At 43.7% G+C, this 17,500-nt stretch overlaps 2 protein-coding genes across 2 annotated transcripts in view; both read left to right on the top strand.

Annotated features, from left to right (window-relative positions):
• Window positions 1-500: 500 nt before the first annotated feature.
• On the top strand, window positions 501-7,555 carry LOC130079693 (interleukin-2 receptor subunit beta; the record flags this gene model as incomplete). The annotated part of the gene is made up of 4 exons (XM_056245051.1): window positions 501-681; window positions 2,089-2,203; window positions 3,514-3,598; window positions 6,613-7,555. Coding segments are annotated over 4 exons (1,014 nt in total), but the record flags the coding sequence as incomplete, so codon positions are not given.
• Window positions 7,556-12,400: 4,845 nt separating this feature from the next.
• The window catches only part of LOC130079694 (transmembrane protease serine 6), a 17,015-nt gene continuing 11,915 nt past the window's right edge, over window positions 12,401-17,500 (top strand). The window contains 3 exon segments of the mRNA XM_056245052.1: window positions 12,401-12,692; window positions 12,813-12,939; window positions 14,475-14,617. Of these exon segments, the coding sequence (XP_056101027.1) occupies window positions 12,633-12,692; window positions 12,813-12,939; window positions 14,475-14,617 (330 nt within the window). The 5' untranslated portion in view covers window positions 12,401-12,632.

Raw genomic sequence — 17,500 nt, forward strand, 5'->3', positions numbered from 1 at the left:
ATGACTCTTTGAGCTGTGAGTGTGATATTGCTCATAAATATCAGAGTATATGAAACAGCTTTCATTCTTCAGGTCAATCATATATTCATGGAAATAAATCAGTTTGAATAAGGAAAGCGATATCTTTATCATCGTATCCTTTCAGTGGTTACAGTTTCCACAGTCATTGCATGTTGTTTATCTATTTACCTTTTTTTAGAATTTGAAAGATATAAAAAAGATATTGTTTGATAAGTGAGAGCTCTGATTGAAGTCTTTGAAAAGCAAAAAAGTAGTGCTTGAAAAGTCCATTTTACAGGATCTGTACGAACCCTGTGTTTTGCAAAACGTTTGTTTTACGTTCGATCTGAAGATACACGAGTTACGAGTGTGTGTCTCAAGTGTGTAAGTGATTGTAAAACAATAGTGTACTGGTTAAAGACAGAAGATATTTAGATGCAGATTCAGAACCCACTCATAGAAATGCGTGATTCTGTCCGTGTGTGTGTGTGTGTGTGTAGGATGTGAAGATAAGACAGACTGGAGGAACGGCTCTGGATCTTCCAGAGGATGATCTGTTCTTACAGGAACAGTACGTGATCCGGGTGAGAGTCAAGCTTGATCTTAAAAACGCGATCTGGAGCGACTGGAGTCAGGAGTACAGCTGGACATCTGAAGTGGGCCAGACCCGCCCCACACCAGGTGACTCACACACACACACACACACACACACACACACACACACACACACACACACACACACCTGTCCGACTGCACTGACACAGAGACGCACACACACACACACACACACACACACACACACACACACACACACGCACACACACACGCACACACACCTGTCCGACTGCACTGACACAGAGACGCACACACACACACACACACACACACACACACGCACACACACACGCACACACACCTGTCCGACTGCACTGACACAGAGACGCACACACACACACACACACACACACACACACACACACACACACACACACCTGTCCGACTGCACTGACACAGAGACGCACACACACACACACACACACACACACGCACACGCACACGCACACACACACACCTGTCCGACTGCACTGACACAGAGACGCACACACACACACACACACACAAACACACACACGCACACGCACACGCACACACACCTGTCCGACACTGCACTGACACAGAGACACACACAAACACACACACACGCACGCACACACACCTGTCCGACTGCACTGACACAGAGACGCACACACACACACACACACACCTGTCCGACTGCACTGACACAGAGACGCACACACACACACACACAAACACACACACGCACACACACACGCACACACACCTGTCCGACTGCACTGACACAGAGACGCACACACACACACACACACACACCTGTCCGACTGCACTGACACAGAGACGCACACACACACACACACACACACACACACACACACACCTGTCCGACTGCACTGACACAGAGACGCACACACACACACACACACGCACACACACCTGTCCGACTGCACTGACACAGAGACACACACAAACACACACACACGCACACACACACACCTGTCCGACTGCACTGACACAGAGACACACACAAACACACACACACGCACGCACACACACCTGTCCGACTGCACTGACACAGAGACGCACACACACACACACACACACACACACCTGTCCGACTGCACTGACACAGAGACGCACACACACACACACACACACACACACACACACACCTGTCCGACTGCACTGACACAGAGACGCACACACACACACACGCACGCACACACACCTGTCCGACTGCACTGACACAGAGACACACACAAACACACACACACGCACGCACACACACCTGTCCGACTGCACTGACACAGAGACGCACACACACACACACACACACACCTGTCCGACTGCACTGACACAGAGACACACACACACACACACACCTGTCTGACTGCACTGACACAGAGACACACACACACACCTGTCCGAATGCACTGACACAGAGACACACACACACACACACACACACACACACTCCGGTGACACTAACTCAGGCGCTGTGTGTGTCCTCAGGCGTCCCCGTGTTCCTGCCGCTGGATTGGTCAGTCGCAGGATTCACACTGACAGGAATCACTCTGGTTCTCGTATCGGTGTGTGTTATTCTCATCCGCTGCGACAGGAGAAAGAGGTGAGAGACGCTGATAACACACACTCCACACACCTACACGACACACGACAACTGGGGCTGTATGAGAACTATAATCATAACCAGAACTATTACTATAATGATTACTATAACTACAATAATGATGACAACAAATTAGGGAAAGATTAATCGCATCCAAAATAAAAGTTTGTGTTTACATAATATATGTGTGTGTACTGTGCATTACTATTTTGTATATAGAAATATTTATATATTTAGGAAAAATGTGTTATTTATACAATATTTGAAAAATTATGTATAAATATTTTGTACAGTATATACATGCAAATATTTCTTAAATTTGCATGTGTGTATTTATATGCACAAAATAATTATACACGGTTCACACACATATATTATGTAAACACAAACTTAATTTTGGATGCGATTAATCGTTGCCCAGCATTACAATTAATTTTCACGATAACTATAACAATAATTGTAGCAATTACTATAGCGATAAATATTACATTAACTATAGTAATAAAGATAACAATAATGATGATACCTATAACGATTATTATAACTATAATGATAAAGGTAAATATATCAATAACAATAATGATAACAGTAACAATAAGTATGATAATAATAATAGCGATAACTTTGCAATGATAGCGATAGCGATAACTATAACAATATATATAATGTTATGGACAACTATAACAATAACTATGAAAACAGTAACTATAACAATAAATATAATGTTATGGACAACTATAACAATAACTATGCAAATGATAACTATATCAATAACTGTAATGATAACCATAACTATAATGTTGACTATAAAAATTACTATAAGAATAACTATAATGACAACATTAACTGTAATAATGATAACAATAAATATAATAACTATAACGATTACTGTAATAATAACTATGATACAAATATTAATGATAATAACAATAACTATACTGATAAGGATAACTATGAAAATGATAACTATATCAGTAATTGTAATGATAACCATAACTATAATGATAACAATAACTAAAATAATAACAACTGTATTAATGATAACAATAAATATAAATATAACGATAACTATGATAATGATAACGAAGAATATAATGATAACTATAACAATAACTTTAAAGATAAAAATAATAATAATTATAACTGTAACAATAACTATAAAGATAAAAATAATAACTATAACTATAACAATAACTATAAAGATAAAAATAATAATTATAACTGTAACAATAACTATGATTTTATTCAGCGAGAACAAAGACATGAACTAGCACTCTCAGTGCTCATGAGTAACGGCCTCTTCCCTTCAGCCTCCAGAAGAAGTGCTCCCTGTATATTCCTGATCCCTCCAAGTTCTTCGGAGATCTGAACTCTCAACACGGAGGGAATTTTACGGTGAGTCCCGTGCGACCAGATAATCAGTTCTGTTTATGCTTGTTCATAATCATACTCGGCCTGGAGAACTGAGCGACTGGGTTCTCCCGAGGGTTCCTCCATTCTGTCACTGATGGGGTTTCGGTTCCTCCACTGTCGCCTTAGTCTTCTGGCTTGCTTAGTTGGGGACATTTAATATAATATTCAACAATATTATTGATCTCCTGCATTGACACCATTAAATGAGAACTGAACTGAACTGGACGATGACATCACTGTTTTCTCCAAAGCGGATATATATATATATATATAAAAGAACTAAATTAATAACTTTTTTTACAACAAAAATGAACCATCACTGATCTTAGTTAAGTACAGCAGAAACACCCTTTAGGGGCTTTCGCACCGGGTAGTTCTAGGAACTTAGTTATAAGAACTAACAGTCCTGTAATACATTATTAGATAGAACTGTTATACATAGAAAGACAGTAATGATTAGCGTATGGCGTGTGGTTTGATTGAGCAGTGTTGCTGAGCAGAAATACATAATTTCTCTCGGTCTCCTCAAAGATGTGTTGGAGTTTCTCCTCAGTGTAAAGATTAAAGGGATAGTTCACTTTGGAATTAATTTTTGGTATGTTTTAGCTTACCTCAAGGGCATCCAAGATGTAGGTGTCTTTGTTTCCGCAGTAGTTTCAATTTTGATATTTTTAGGTCAAACCGTTCTTGTCTGTCTGTCATATAATGCAGGTCTATGGTCACCACCTCAAAGAGCATGCACAGAGAAGTCCAAATTAAACATGATTTAATGACTCGTAAATGTAAGCACACATTGAGGGCCTAAGACACGAAACGAGCGGTTTGTGTGAGAAAACCAACAGTATTTATATCGTTTTTACCTCTTGTAACCACAGCCACGTCCAAGTGATCTGACGGCGGTTCGGTCTTTTCCGGAAAGCATCGGAAGTGATCTCTCGCGCGTGTACGTCACTCATACAATTTTTTTTTTTTTTTTTTTTTTTGGAATTGTTTTCTTTTACGACGGTTTAAACATCCCGAATAAGCGGAAATTAGTACCCTTTTAATTAGCCGTCTTACCTACAATCTCTGCTCTGTGTAAACAATGAGTGACGTACACGCGCGAGGTTTCACTTCCGGCGCTTTCCGGAAAAGACCGAACCGCCGGCGCCGTCAGATCACTTGGACGTGGCTGTGGTTACAAGAGGTAAAAACGATATAAATACTGTTGGTTTTCTCACACAAACCGCTCGTTTCGTGTCTTAGGCCATCAATGTGTACTTACATTTACGAGTCATTAAAGGTGCTCTATGTAACTTTTCTACTAAAATGAATCCTTTTTTTATTGCCTGTGTGTGAAGGGGTTGTAATCACACATTAAAATGATCCACTTGTCGAGTTTTGCTATTACCTCTGAAGGCCAGTATTCCTATTTCTATGTGAAGTCTCCGGGTCGGATTTACCGCGAAATCCAACGGATGTGACGTGCATGCGCGCTCCCGAGCCTCTCTCCTTATATACAGTCTATTGTAGACGGTCAGGGAGTTACGTCCGGTTAAAGGCGCACGTTTTTGGGCTTATATCTTAGTCAATCTTTGATCAATATTCCCAAGACTCCAATCGTTCGTAGTGCTGGACGGGGCCTTTCGAACGAGCCCACCCCCGAGGTCCCAGCGAACGGCGATCCGGTAGGGGGCGTCCCCGCGGCCCGCCACTCTAGCGTTCGGGCAAGGGTTCCCCTGGGACCTCCTCCCCCGAATTTGAGCTCTCTGGGTCTTTGCGTTCCAGAGATACGAGCGATTTTCTTCTGAGATCGTGACGTCACCGGCGTCCGCAATTTTGCAGCGCGCCCGATGGTTTTCTGCTAATATCTCCGCGAAAACACCACCAAAAACTATGGAACTTATATGGTTTTTTTCAGCTCGACTAGATGGTCCCATCGAGCTCGGTGCTCGCCGAATCCGTCAAGTATTCGCCGAGATTTTTGCGTAATAGACGGTATTGTCTATGAGTTCGAGCACGAGCGCTCTTGTAAAATTTGGTTGCAATCTGAAACATCACCACTAGAGGCCGCTAAAAGTTACGTAGAGCACCTTTAAATCATGTTTAATTTGGACTTCTCTGTGCATGCTCTTTGAGGTGGACCCCATAGACCTGCATTATATGACTGACAGACAAGAACGGTTTGACCTAAAAATATCAAAATTGAAACTACTGCGGAAACAAAGACACCTACATCTTGGATGCCCTTGAGGTAAGCTAAAACATACCAAAAATTAATTTCAAAGTGAACTATCCCTTTAAGAGCTTCATCTATCTCTGTTTTACATGTTCGTGGAGTTTCTGGAGTAAATATATAGGCTATAATCTGTGTGTTTACACGGCTTTTTAAAAATGGCGGGTGTTGGTGTTCGCGTGCGTTCGGCCAATCAGCGAACACTAACGTTACGGATAGTTCCTATAGCGCTGGTTTAGACGGACTCTGAAGTAGGAGTAAATTAGTTCCTCCAAAAGGAGTTCCTAGAACTAGAATCGTTCCTCGTTCCTGCGGTGCGAACACGCCAACATCCGGGAGCTTCCGCCAATAGTTCTAGGAAGGTTCCTCCGGTGCGAAAGCCTTTGTGTTGCATTATTTTCCTGTTATCACTGGAAAGCTGCTTTAAAACAATCTGTATTGTAAAAAGCGCTATATAAATAAAGGTATTAATATTAATATTTAACAATAGTATTGATCTGCGTGCATTGACAGCATTATACGAGAACTGAACTGAACTGGACGATGACATCACTGTTTTCTCCAGAGCGGCTATATATATATAAAAGAACTAAATTAAAAACTTTTTTACAACAAAAATGAACCATCACTGAACTTACTTAAGCTGGACTATGACGCTATTTTCTTCTAGAAACAAACTTTGTTGCATTATTATGTCTGTAAAGCTGCTATGAAACACTCTGCATTGTAAAGAGCGCTGTATAAATAAAGCTTGACTTCTGACGCACGTTCTCTCCTACAGTCTTGGCTGGGGCCGCTTTTAGCGCATGAGAGCTTCATCAAAGTGGACACGGAGTGCGTGAGTCCCGTCGAGGTCCTGAAGCAACCGGTCGCTGGTGATTCCCGAAGCTCACACCGAGACAGAGACAGCGACGGCCTGCAGGACCGATGGGACGGAACCAGCAAATCCTCCAACTTCTCAAACTCCACCTACTTCTTGTCCCAGACTTCGAAGGGGCCGATCGACACCCTGGAGCCGTGCTCGACGGACTCCTCCTACGGGCCAGCAGGGGGCGTCAGCGGGCCGGACCCGGGTCACGCTCACGTCACTCGCGAATCTGAAGAGAAGGAGCTTGAACTGAAGACCCTGGAGAGGCTCCGGCAGGACACGCAGAGCCCAGATTCGGGTTTCGCCGGCGGGGCCGAGGACAGCATGGAGGAGTCGGACCTTCCCAGTCCTTTGGCTTTAAACCTGACCCGGCTCCTGCCACAGGGCCTGCCGGCTCCTCATCCCATCATGCACCTTGGCTTCAAGCACACGGCTGGTTTCGGCTGCGGGTTTCCGGGACTAATGGAGCTGGACCTTCAGAGCCCGTGTGGGATGATCGAGCCCTCTAGTGGCGATTACATGCCAGTTAAGAGTGTGCAGAATTAACATTGTTGTTCACAGTTCAGACTGAAGAGGTCATGAATAATCAGGACTCACTAAACTTGAGTTGCGGTTTAGCTACGATCAGAAACGCTCAGGGCTTGATATTAACACCAGCAATATACATTTTTATACTTTGGAAAAGCCATCTCATCAAAAGGCATCTGAAATAATAAACTAAGTATAAAAATATAGATTTTTCAATACATATGGAGACTGAAATATCTGAAACGCTTCCAATGATCATTTTCCTCAGAATAGATATCGAGCGTAGCGTCAGTTCTGGCAGGTCACGTTAGTCGAGCTCGCATCAGTGACTCTCAGCTGATCCACGTCCACCTATAGGAATACGACGCCTATCACTGTATTCATATATAAGCTCCTTCAGTATTATCAGCAGCTATTGCATTTTTTAGGAGCTGATTACCCTCCTCCCTCCCCAGCTCCTCTCGTTTCTCAGGAGCTGATTACCCTCCTCCATCCCCAGCTCCTCTCGTTTCTCAGGAGCTGATTACCCTCCTCCATCCCCAGCTCCTCTCGTTTCTCAGGAGCTCGTTACCCTCCTCCCTCCCCAGCTCCTCTCGTTTCTCAGGAGCTCGTTACCCTCCTCCCTCCCCAGCTCCTCTTGTTTCTCAGGAGCTGGTTACCCTCCTCCATCCCCAGCTCCTCTCGTTTCTCAGGAGCTCGTTACCCTCCTCCATCCCCAGCTCCTCTCGTTTCTCAGGAGCTGATTACCCTCCTCCATCCCCAGCTCCTCTCGTTTCTCAGGAGCTGATTACCCTCCTCCATCCCCAGCTCTTCTCGTTTCTCAGGAGCTCGTTACCCTCCTCCATCCCCAGCTCCTCTCGTTTCTCAGGAGCTCGTTACCCTCCTCCCTCCCCAGCTCCTCTTGTTTCTCAGGAGCTGGTTACCCTCCTCCATCCCCAGCTCCTCTCGTTTCTCAGGAGCTCGTTACCCTCCTCCATCCCCAGCTCCTCTCGTTTCTCAGGAGCTGATTACCCTCCTCCATCCCCAGCTCCTCTCGTTTCTCAGGAGCTGATTACCCTCCTCCATCCCCAGCTCTTCTCGTTTCTCAGGAGCTCGTCACCCTCCTCCATCCCCAGCTCCTCTCGTTTCTCAGGAGCTCGTTACCCTCCTCCCTCCCCAGCTCCTCTTGTTTCTCAGGAGCTGGTTACCCTCCTCCCTCCCCAGCTCTTCTCGTTTCTCAGGAGCTCGTTACCCTCCTCCATCCCCAGCTCCTCTCGTTTCTCAGGAGCTGATTACCCTCCTCCATCCCCAGCTCCTCTCGTTTCTCAGGAGCTGATTACCCTCCTCCATCCCCAGCTCTTCTCGTTTCTCAGGAGCTCGTTACCCTCCTCCATCCTCAGCTACTCTCGGTTCTCAAGAGCTTGTTACCCTCCTCCCTCCCCAGCTCCTCTCGTTTCTCAGGAGCTGATTACCCTCCTCCATCCCCAGCTCCTCTCGTCTCTCAGGAGCTCGTTACCCTCCTCCCTCCCCAGCTCCTCTCGTTTCTCAGGAGCTCGTTACCCTCCTCCATCCCCAGCTCCTCTCGTTTCTCAGGAGCTCGTTACCCTCCTCCATCCCCAGCTCCTCTCGTCTCTCAGGAGCTCGTTATCCTCCTCCCTCCCCAGCTCCTCTCGTTTCTCAGGAGCTCGTTACCCTCCTCCCTCCCCAGCTACTCTCGTTTCTCAGGAGCTCGTTACCCTCCACCATCCCCAGCTCCTCTCGTCTCTCAGGAGCTCGTTACCCTCCTCCCTCCCCAGCTCCTCTCGTTTCTCAGGAGCTCGTTACCCTCCTCCCTCCCCAGCTACTCTTGTTTCTCAGGAGCTCGTTACCCTCCTCCATCCCCAGCTCCTCTCGTTTCTCAGGAGCTCGTTACCCTCCTCCCTCCCCAGCTCCTCTCGTTTCTCAGGAGCTGATTACCCTCCTCCCTCCCCAGCTCCTCTCGTTTCTCAGGAGCTCGTTACCCTCCTCCCTCCCCAGCTCCTCTCGTTTCTCAGGAGCTCGTTACCCTCCTCCATCACCAGCTCCTCTCGTTTCTCAGGAGCTCGTTACCCTCCTCCATCCCCAGCTCCTCTCGTTTCTCAGGAGCTGATTACCCTCCTCCATCCCCAGCTCCTCTCGTTTCTCAGGAGCTCGTTACCCTCCTCCCTCCCCAGCTCCTCTCGTTTCTCAGGAGCTGGTTACCCTCCTCCCTCCCCAGCTCCTCTCGTTTCTCAGGAGCTGATTACCCTCCTCCATCCCCAGCTCCTCTCGTTTCTCAGGAGCTGATTACCCTCCTCCATCCCCAGCTCCTCTCGTCTCTCAGGAGCTCGTTACCCTCCTCCATCCCCAGCTCCTCTCGTCTCTCAGGAGATCGTTACCCTCCTCCCTCCCCAGCTCCTCTCGTTTCTCAGGAGCTTGTTACCCTCCTCCCTCCCCAGCTCCTCTCGTCTCTCAGGAGCTCGTGACCCTCCTCCCTCCCCAGCTCCTCTCGTTTCTCAGGAGCTGATTACCCTCCTCCATCCCCAGCTCCTCTCGTCTCTCAGGAGCTCGTTACCCTCCTCCATCCCCAGCTCCTCTCGTTTCTCAGGAGCTTGTTACCCTCCTCCCTCCCCAGCTCCTCTCGTTTCTCAGGAGCTTGTTACCCTCCTCCCTCCCCAGCTCCTCTCGTTTTTCAGGAGCTTGTTACCCTCCTCCCTCCCCAGCTCCTCTCGTCTCTCAGGAGCTGATTACCCTCCTCCCTCCCCAGCTCCTCTCGTTTCTCAGGAGCTTGTTAGCCTCCTCCCTCCCCAGCTCCTCTCGTTTCTCAGGAGCTTGTTACCCTCCCCCCCCCCCCAGCTCCTCTCGTTTTTCAGGAGCTCGTTACCCTCCTCCCTCCCCAGCTCCTCTCGTTTCTCAGGAGCTTGTTACCCTGCTCCCTCCCCAGCTCCTCTCGTCTCTCAGGAGCTGATTACCCTCCTCCCTCCCCAGCTCCTCTCGTCTCTCAGGAGCTCGTTACCCTCCTCCCTCCCCAGCTACTCTCGTTTCTCAGGAGCTTGTTACCCTCCTCCATCCCCAGCTCCTCTCGTCTCTCAGGAGCTCGTTACTCTCCACCATCCCCAGTTCCTCTCGTTTCTCAGGAGCTCGATACCCTCCTCCCTCCCCAGCTCCTCTCGTTTCTCAGGAGCTCGTTACCCTCCTCCCTCCCCAGTTCCTCTCGTTTCTCAGGAGCTCGTTACCCTCCTCCCTCCCCAGCTACTCTCGTTTCTCAGGAGCTGGTTACCCTCCTCCATCCCCAGCTCCTCTCGTTTCTCAGGAGCTCGTTACCCTCCTCCATCCCCAGCTCCTCTCGTCTCTCAGGAGCTCGTTACCCTCCTCCATCCCCAGCTCCTCTCGTTTCTCAGGAGCTCGTTACCCTCCTCCATCCCCAGCTCCTCTCGTTTCTCAGGAGCTCGTTACCCTCCTCCCTCCCCAGCTCCTCTCGTTTCTCAGGAGCTCGTTACCCTCCTCCATCCCCAGCTTCTCTCGTTTCTCAGGAGCTCGTTACCCTCCTCCATCCCCAGCTCCTCCTGTCGCCCAGTCAGGATTTGGCATTCTGATTCCCCTTGAATCAGAATAAATTCTCAAATTATGTTGTACTTTTAAAATCTTGAATTAATGATATCTGCATACATTCATGTTGATCCTGTTCTGTTTCCCCTAAGAGGGGGGGGGGGGGGGGTTATCGCTGATCTTATCCATGCTAGGCCTCATGGATGCGCAGGGAGTTCTCGCCTAGAACAGAACCATACCGCCAATCCAAACTGTATGCTAATTGTCAATCGTATTTGACTATAGTGGTCCTGACAGAAACACAATACCAGTTGCTCTTTCTCTCTCTCTTATCTCTCTGAAAGCGAGAGACACACAAGCCCGCCTTCACTCACTCACTCGCTTCATTCGCTCTGGATGAATATTGTTGGTGTTACAGGGCTTGAGTTTCGGCGAGGCATTGCTCATATTAAGCATATTTTTACTCATTCCCGCAGATTTCGTGTTTACTCCAAAAGTGCGGCACATAAAGACACCTTTCAGAACTAAATTGAGCTATTTTTCGCTGCTTATTCGCTGTTCAGAATATTATTATAGTTTCAGATGAGAGGATTTATTATATTTTACACCCTGTATGTTATCGTAATATATTATTTTAATTTATAAGATGTTTACATGTATATTTTGAAAATGATGCCTGCTGTTTGGAAGAATGTAAGAGAAGTCGGTGTGTAAGAACGACTTCAGTTTGCTGCTAATTTATATATTAAAATATTTGTGCTCTGATTGGATGTGTGGATGTCTAGGTTTCTCTGATTGGATGTGTGGATGTCTAGGTTTCTCTGATTGGATGTGAAAAGCTTTCTTATATAATTACCAACTGAAATGACTTTTCACAGGTGATATGAGAAGCTGGTGACTTTATATATTAATGATTTCAGAATTTTTTAGAAGTAAATACTTTTTCATGGCACTGTATTGCTTAATAATCAATGGGACTAGTTTACAATAAACACGCTAGTAATGGAAGAATATACAAACAACAATAGATGCTTAAGCTTAAGTACTCACCTAAACACATCAACCACAGAAAATTGTTTTATGTATTTTTCTTTCATCATGATATACTGTCATATTAATAAGCTACATTTTGAATGGAACAAAATGTAGAGGTGGCAACACTTGAACACATTTGTGTTAACATGTACTTAAATTATTTTAAAAAACTGGGAAAGCCTGTATATCGATCATGTCCCAGAGGAGCATCATCATTCTTTTTTTTTCATTCTTTTTTTCATTGATGTTAACGAATTACAACTACAGTCAGGGGGGTACATTAAGTAAAAAACACACAAACGAACAACAAAAAAGACAAATATATGTGACAAACTTAAAAGTTAAACAAAAATGTGAAAATGTTTACAGATTGAAACACACTTTGCAGCTTTCTTATTTTTCAAACCAATTGTGTTTAGGTATTGCTGATTTTCTGATTTTAAAATTTAAAACAAAGGCTTGTTTCCTCCAAATGTACGTTCTGCACACAGGTGAGCCCGACCGGGTGACGTCACGCAGGTGCGTTGCGCAGGTGAGCGCGTTGCTGGGCGGTGACTGTTTATTATAAGAGATCCGTTATTAATATTCTCACTTTAGATAAAGGCAGTATCTCATCAGCAGACGCGTTTATATGAACACTGTGGCTTTAGTGTCCACGCACTGTCCTCAGATCAGCAGATCTACTTCACTATTGATCCGCAACGGACTTCGGACTGACAAACACAAGCGTTTCCCTCAGAACATGTGTGAAGAACCGAACATGTGTGGAGTCTGAGTCCTGGAGAAGAACCAGCCGAATCAGGACCGACGGAACCGAAGATGAACCCGCGATAACGGTTCGGTCGATGATGGAGCTCGGAAACGGGTTCACAAAGGATCCGAATCAAGACTGCGACACCAACCCAGTGAGAGAGCCGCATGTTTCTCGCCAATAACACAGCCAACTCATTGCACAACAAGAACTGAGAAGTTATTTGAGAAGAATTTGTGAATATTCGTGTGTTTCGTGTTTATAGGCTACACAGGAATCGCGCGCCGATCCGGATCCGTCCCATAAAAGGAGGAGCTTCCCGAAATGGCTGATTGGCCTCATCTTCCTCATCATCATCTTCATCTCGGCTGGGTCTGCATGTGTTATCTGGTACTTTCTGGGTGAGGAAACGTTCACACATGCGTTCAGCACAATATCTCTGCTAGAACATGTGAATTTCCTACACTCTAAAAAATGCTGGGTTGTTTCAACGCAAATTTGGGTCAAATATGGACAAACCCAAATGTTGGGTTAAAAATGTTATTTAAAATTTTAACCCAACTTCAACTTTCACTTTCAACTGTAAATTTTTTAATTACATTTTTAACCCAACATTTGGGTTTGTCCATATTTGACCCAAATTTGGGTTGAAACAACCCAGCATATTTTAGAGTGTACTAAATGTGAACATGTTTCGAGAGGATTTTAGCACATCTTGCAGTATTGCTTTAATCAAAACATCCTGTAGCCTACATTTATTCATTTTTGACTGATTGACCGAGAAATCAAATGACAGAATCCCAGTCCAGCTGAATTACATGATAGTATAATCATGTGAATTATGTGCGGGCTTTTAGTTGTGATGTCAAAGATGAATCCACATTAAATTATTCTGCTCAGCAATTGGGTATGATAAATAATGAAATTATTCATTATTATTGACAACGGCGGAAAACTTTTGAAAAACAAGATTTAAAGTGCAAGTTTTTCAAAACGACACCTATTGTCTCTGTGTAAACTACAAAAACTACAAATCCTTCCAGTCTTCTGACATTTGATAAAGCATCAAACATTACAGTACTCATGATAACTTTTGTTAACTCTACAATAAGTAAACCCACTTCACCAACTCTTCGACCGCAATGCCATAGAAAGATACAGATCTACTGCAAAAACTGAATTTCATAGACAAAATGCTAAAGATTGCTGCACGCTTGTTATTTATTTATTTTTATTTTTTATTCAACTTTCATAATAGCTTAAAATGACATTTAACATCAAACATAAGACAAACAGACATTGGGGAAAACATATAACAGATCTTACATTGTACAGAGTAAAACGTTAAATTCTACAAATTATTTTTAAATTACGTCTATAGGCGCGTGTGTACAGAGTGACAGCGCCATCTACTGGCCTGGAGCAGAATACAGCGGTTTAATCATTTCGCGGGTCCAAGTGAACGGGATCGTTTTGACTACATTGTCGTCTGTACACGGAAAACGCAAAGGAAAAACTTTTTCATTTTTAGTACTTCGCTGTCATGTAAACGAACCCTTAGTTGGACGTTCGACTAACATTTTTTAAATGTAACTGCTTGTTTCAGAACGTTCAGAGAACATTCAAAAGTAACGTTCCATAATGTGTGAAGAATGATACAATGTAACATTCCCTGCATAACAAAGAAAAAAAGTGTTTAACATTTAAATAACTGGACGTTTTGAACATTCAGAAATAACATGTTTATAAATGAATGGGAACATTTGCCAAACGTTCTTAAAACATATTTCGTTAGCTAGGTTCAGAGTGACAGGTGTTCGTCAAAAACCACAGAAACATGAACACAAACTTACTGAGTGCTCTGGGTGAGTGTAACCTTTAGCCACCCGTCTCACGTTCTGTGTGTGTGTGTGTGTGTGTGTGTGTGTGTGTTTAGAGTACAGGGTCTGGGTGCTGGAGCCGCGGGTGATTCAACAGTACACGGCCAGTGTTTCCATCCTGAATAAGAACTTCTCTGTGAGCCTGACCAGTCATGAGAGCTCAGAGTTCAGAGCCGAGGCGACGTCTGTGCAGAACATGGTGAGGAAACATAGCATAGCCTGTGTGTGTGTGTGTGTGTGTGTGTAAGAACTAGTAGCAGTTAGTCAAGAGGTAATCAGTTATTCAAATTCAGATTCAAATCAGAATTTACCTTTTTATGTAACTGAAAAAGTTATGATCAGACTTTAAAGGGGTCATCGGATGCAAAATTCATTGTTACATGGTGTTTGCATTTAAATGTGTGTTTGCAGTGTGTGGACACGATCAGCATACAATGAAGAAAATCCATTCAATTCTTTTTTTTCAATCCTCAAAAAGCCTAAACACTCTCAATAGTCAAGCCGTTTGGATTTTCTGAGCAATATGATGTCATAATGCTCCGCCCACGACCGCTGACGGACTGTCCCGTATTAGCATATTTCCCGTATTAGCATATTTCCCATATTAGCATATTTCCTGTATTAGCATATTTCCTATATTAGCATATATCCCATATTAGCATATTTCCGCCCTCCGCCATTTGTATACTGTCCGCCAAGGCATCACTTTAGTGTCTTGTGTCAACGCCCCATGGAAGAGGGGGGGGGGGGGCAGATGCTCATTATCATTTAAAGAGACATGCACCTCATTATCATTTAAAGAGACATGCACCTCATTATCATTTAAAGAGGCATGCAGCTCATTATTTAAAGAGACATGCACCTCATTATCATTTAAAGAGACATGCACCTCATTATCATTTAAAGAGACATGCAGCTCATTATCATTTAAAGAGACATGCAGCTCATTATCATTTAAAAAGACATGCAGCTCATTATCATTTAAAGAGACATGCACCTCATTATCATTTAAAGAGACATGCACCTCATTATCCTTTAAGAGACATGCAGCTCATTATTTAAAGAGACATGCACCTCATTATCATTTAAAGAGACATGCACCTCATTATCATTTAAAGAGACATGCAGCTCATTATCATTTAAAAAGACATGCACCTCATTATCATTTAAAGAGACATGCACCTCATTATCATTTAAAGAGACATGCACCTCATTATCATTTAAAGAGACATGCAGCTCATTATCATTTAAAAAGACATGCACCTCATTATCATTTAAAGAGACATGCACCTCATTATCATTTAAAAAGACATGCAGCTCATTTTCATTTAAAGAGACATGCACCTCATTATAATTTAAAGAGACATGCACCGAAATGGGTCGCTGTGAACAGAGCTGTTTTTGAGGAGGTTAAAGGGTGTTGTTTTACACGACCATTGAGGAATTTTGACCAAATTGTGTTACAAACTTTACATGAAGTCCCTGAAGAATCACACCAACTCGTGGGAAATGGGCATCCGACGACCCCTTTAAGAAAGAAATCAGGGGCCTCATTTATAACCGTTGCGTTGCACAAAACAGGCCCTGGACGAGCCGTACGCCACTTCTCACGCATGAGTTACGATTCATAAAAACAAACTTGGGAAAATTTGCTCAAACTCTGATCCATGCTTACGAACATTCTGGAGCCGGATCAGTTTGGCGACACCGATCGAGATTTGAGGGACTGACGAAGGAAAACCACTTTAATATTCATTATGAGTCCCAATCATAAATACAGTGCATGTTCACAATAACAGTTTAAATACATAAAATACTGATTTAAACTATGTTTTACATCTGATATACACATTTAGATTAAACATGGCATTCCCATTAATGGAGTTAAGCACTTAAATTACATCAAATCATTACAGAGAAGTTACAACATTTTTAATATTCTAATAAATAGAAATATTTGTAGTGGATGCGATGCTTTTGAACACTTTTCCTGTGTCATGCTGGGCTTTAATGTTTGATTAGCGCATAATAATAGCAGAACTCGTGGTCTGAGAAAATGTTTTTGAGCAAATAATGATCAATAATGTACAATAAGGCCTATCAGTTTCAAATAAAAAATAAAAAGCAATTAAAAATATTATTTGGCCAGTGGAAAAGATTGAGAAAAACTTTCTCTGAAATGTTTTTTATACTATTTGATTTATTGATTCAAAAACAAGGCAAGGATCGGCTACTAAATTATTTTTAGCAATAATGTGACGCATATCCGTATCTCATATTTTCCTAATGTGTTGTACCATTACACATAGTATCACGTGGATGAATATGCATATGCAAATTATATGCAAATGATGATATGCATAAACGCTCCAGATATGGTTGTTCTGGGGAGGAGACGCATGTGCGCACAATCTTCCGCTGGCTGGGATTTATAAAGGGAATTTTGCACGGTTTTATAAGTCTGAATATTTTTTGGCATACGCCATTTTTGGCATTCGGCGCACGTACACTATAAGTAAGGATCCAACGCACGTTTTATAAATGAGAGCCCTGGGGCCGGTTTCACAAAGATAGACTCTGACTACGGCTTAGATATAGTAGATATAGTCAGACTTCAGATAGACATCTAAATCAGACCGTTGCACAAAGCACTGAAGACTCAGACTATCTTAAGTAGGACTACACTGCAATGCATTCTGGGTAAAATAAGACACTTTTCAAAACAAAAAAACATGGCGGATCGAGTAAGCGTATTCACCCGCTCAGTGCAGTTTACCCCAGCGGGAGATATGTGTTTGTTGGAGGAGTGTAACAGTTACAAGGACATTTTACTTGGGAGATTTAGCGGAGAATGTAGTAACGAGAAGAAATGTTTAATTTGGACAAAGATTGCTACGACAGTAACAGCGTTAATCCGACCGCTGAGCGGAGCGTTAAAGATGTACAGAAAAGATACAAAAACATGGTACAAGATGCCAAAAAAGAAATATTTAAGAGGAAATATCCAAAAACAGGAGGAGGACCCCAATATAAACGTAAAGACACTGAAATAGTGATAAATATATATATGTTAAGGGCCATT

Source organism: Rhinichthys klamathensis, unplaced genomic scaffold (genome assembly GCF_029890125.1).
Source record: "Rhinichthys klamathensis goyatoka isolate OS25496 unplaced genomic scaffold, OSU_Roscu_1.1 h1tg001273l_1, whole genome shotgun sequence".
Lineage (NCBI taxonomy): Eukaryota > Metazoa > Chordata > Actinopteri > Cypriniformes > Leuciscidae > Rhinichthys > Rhinichthys klamathensis.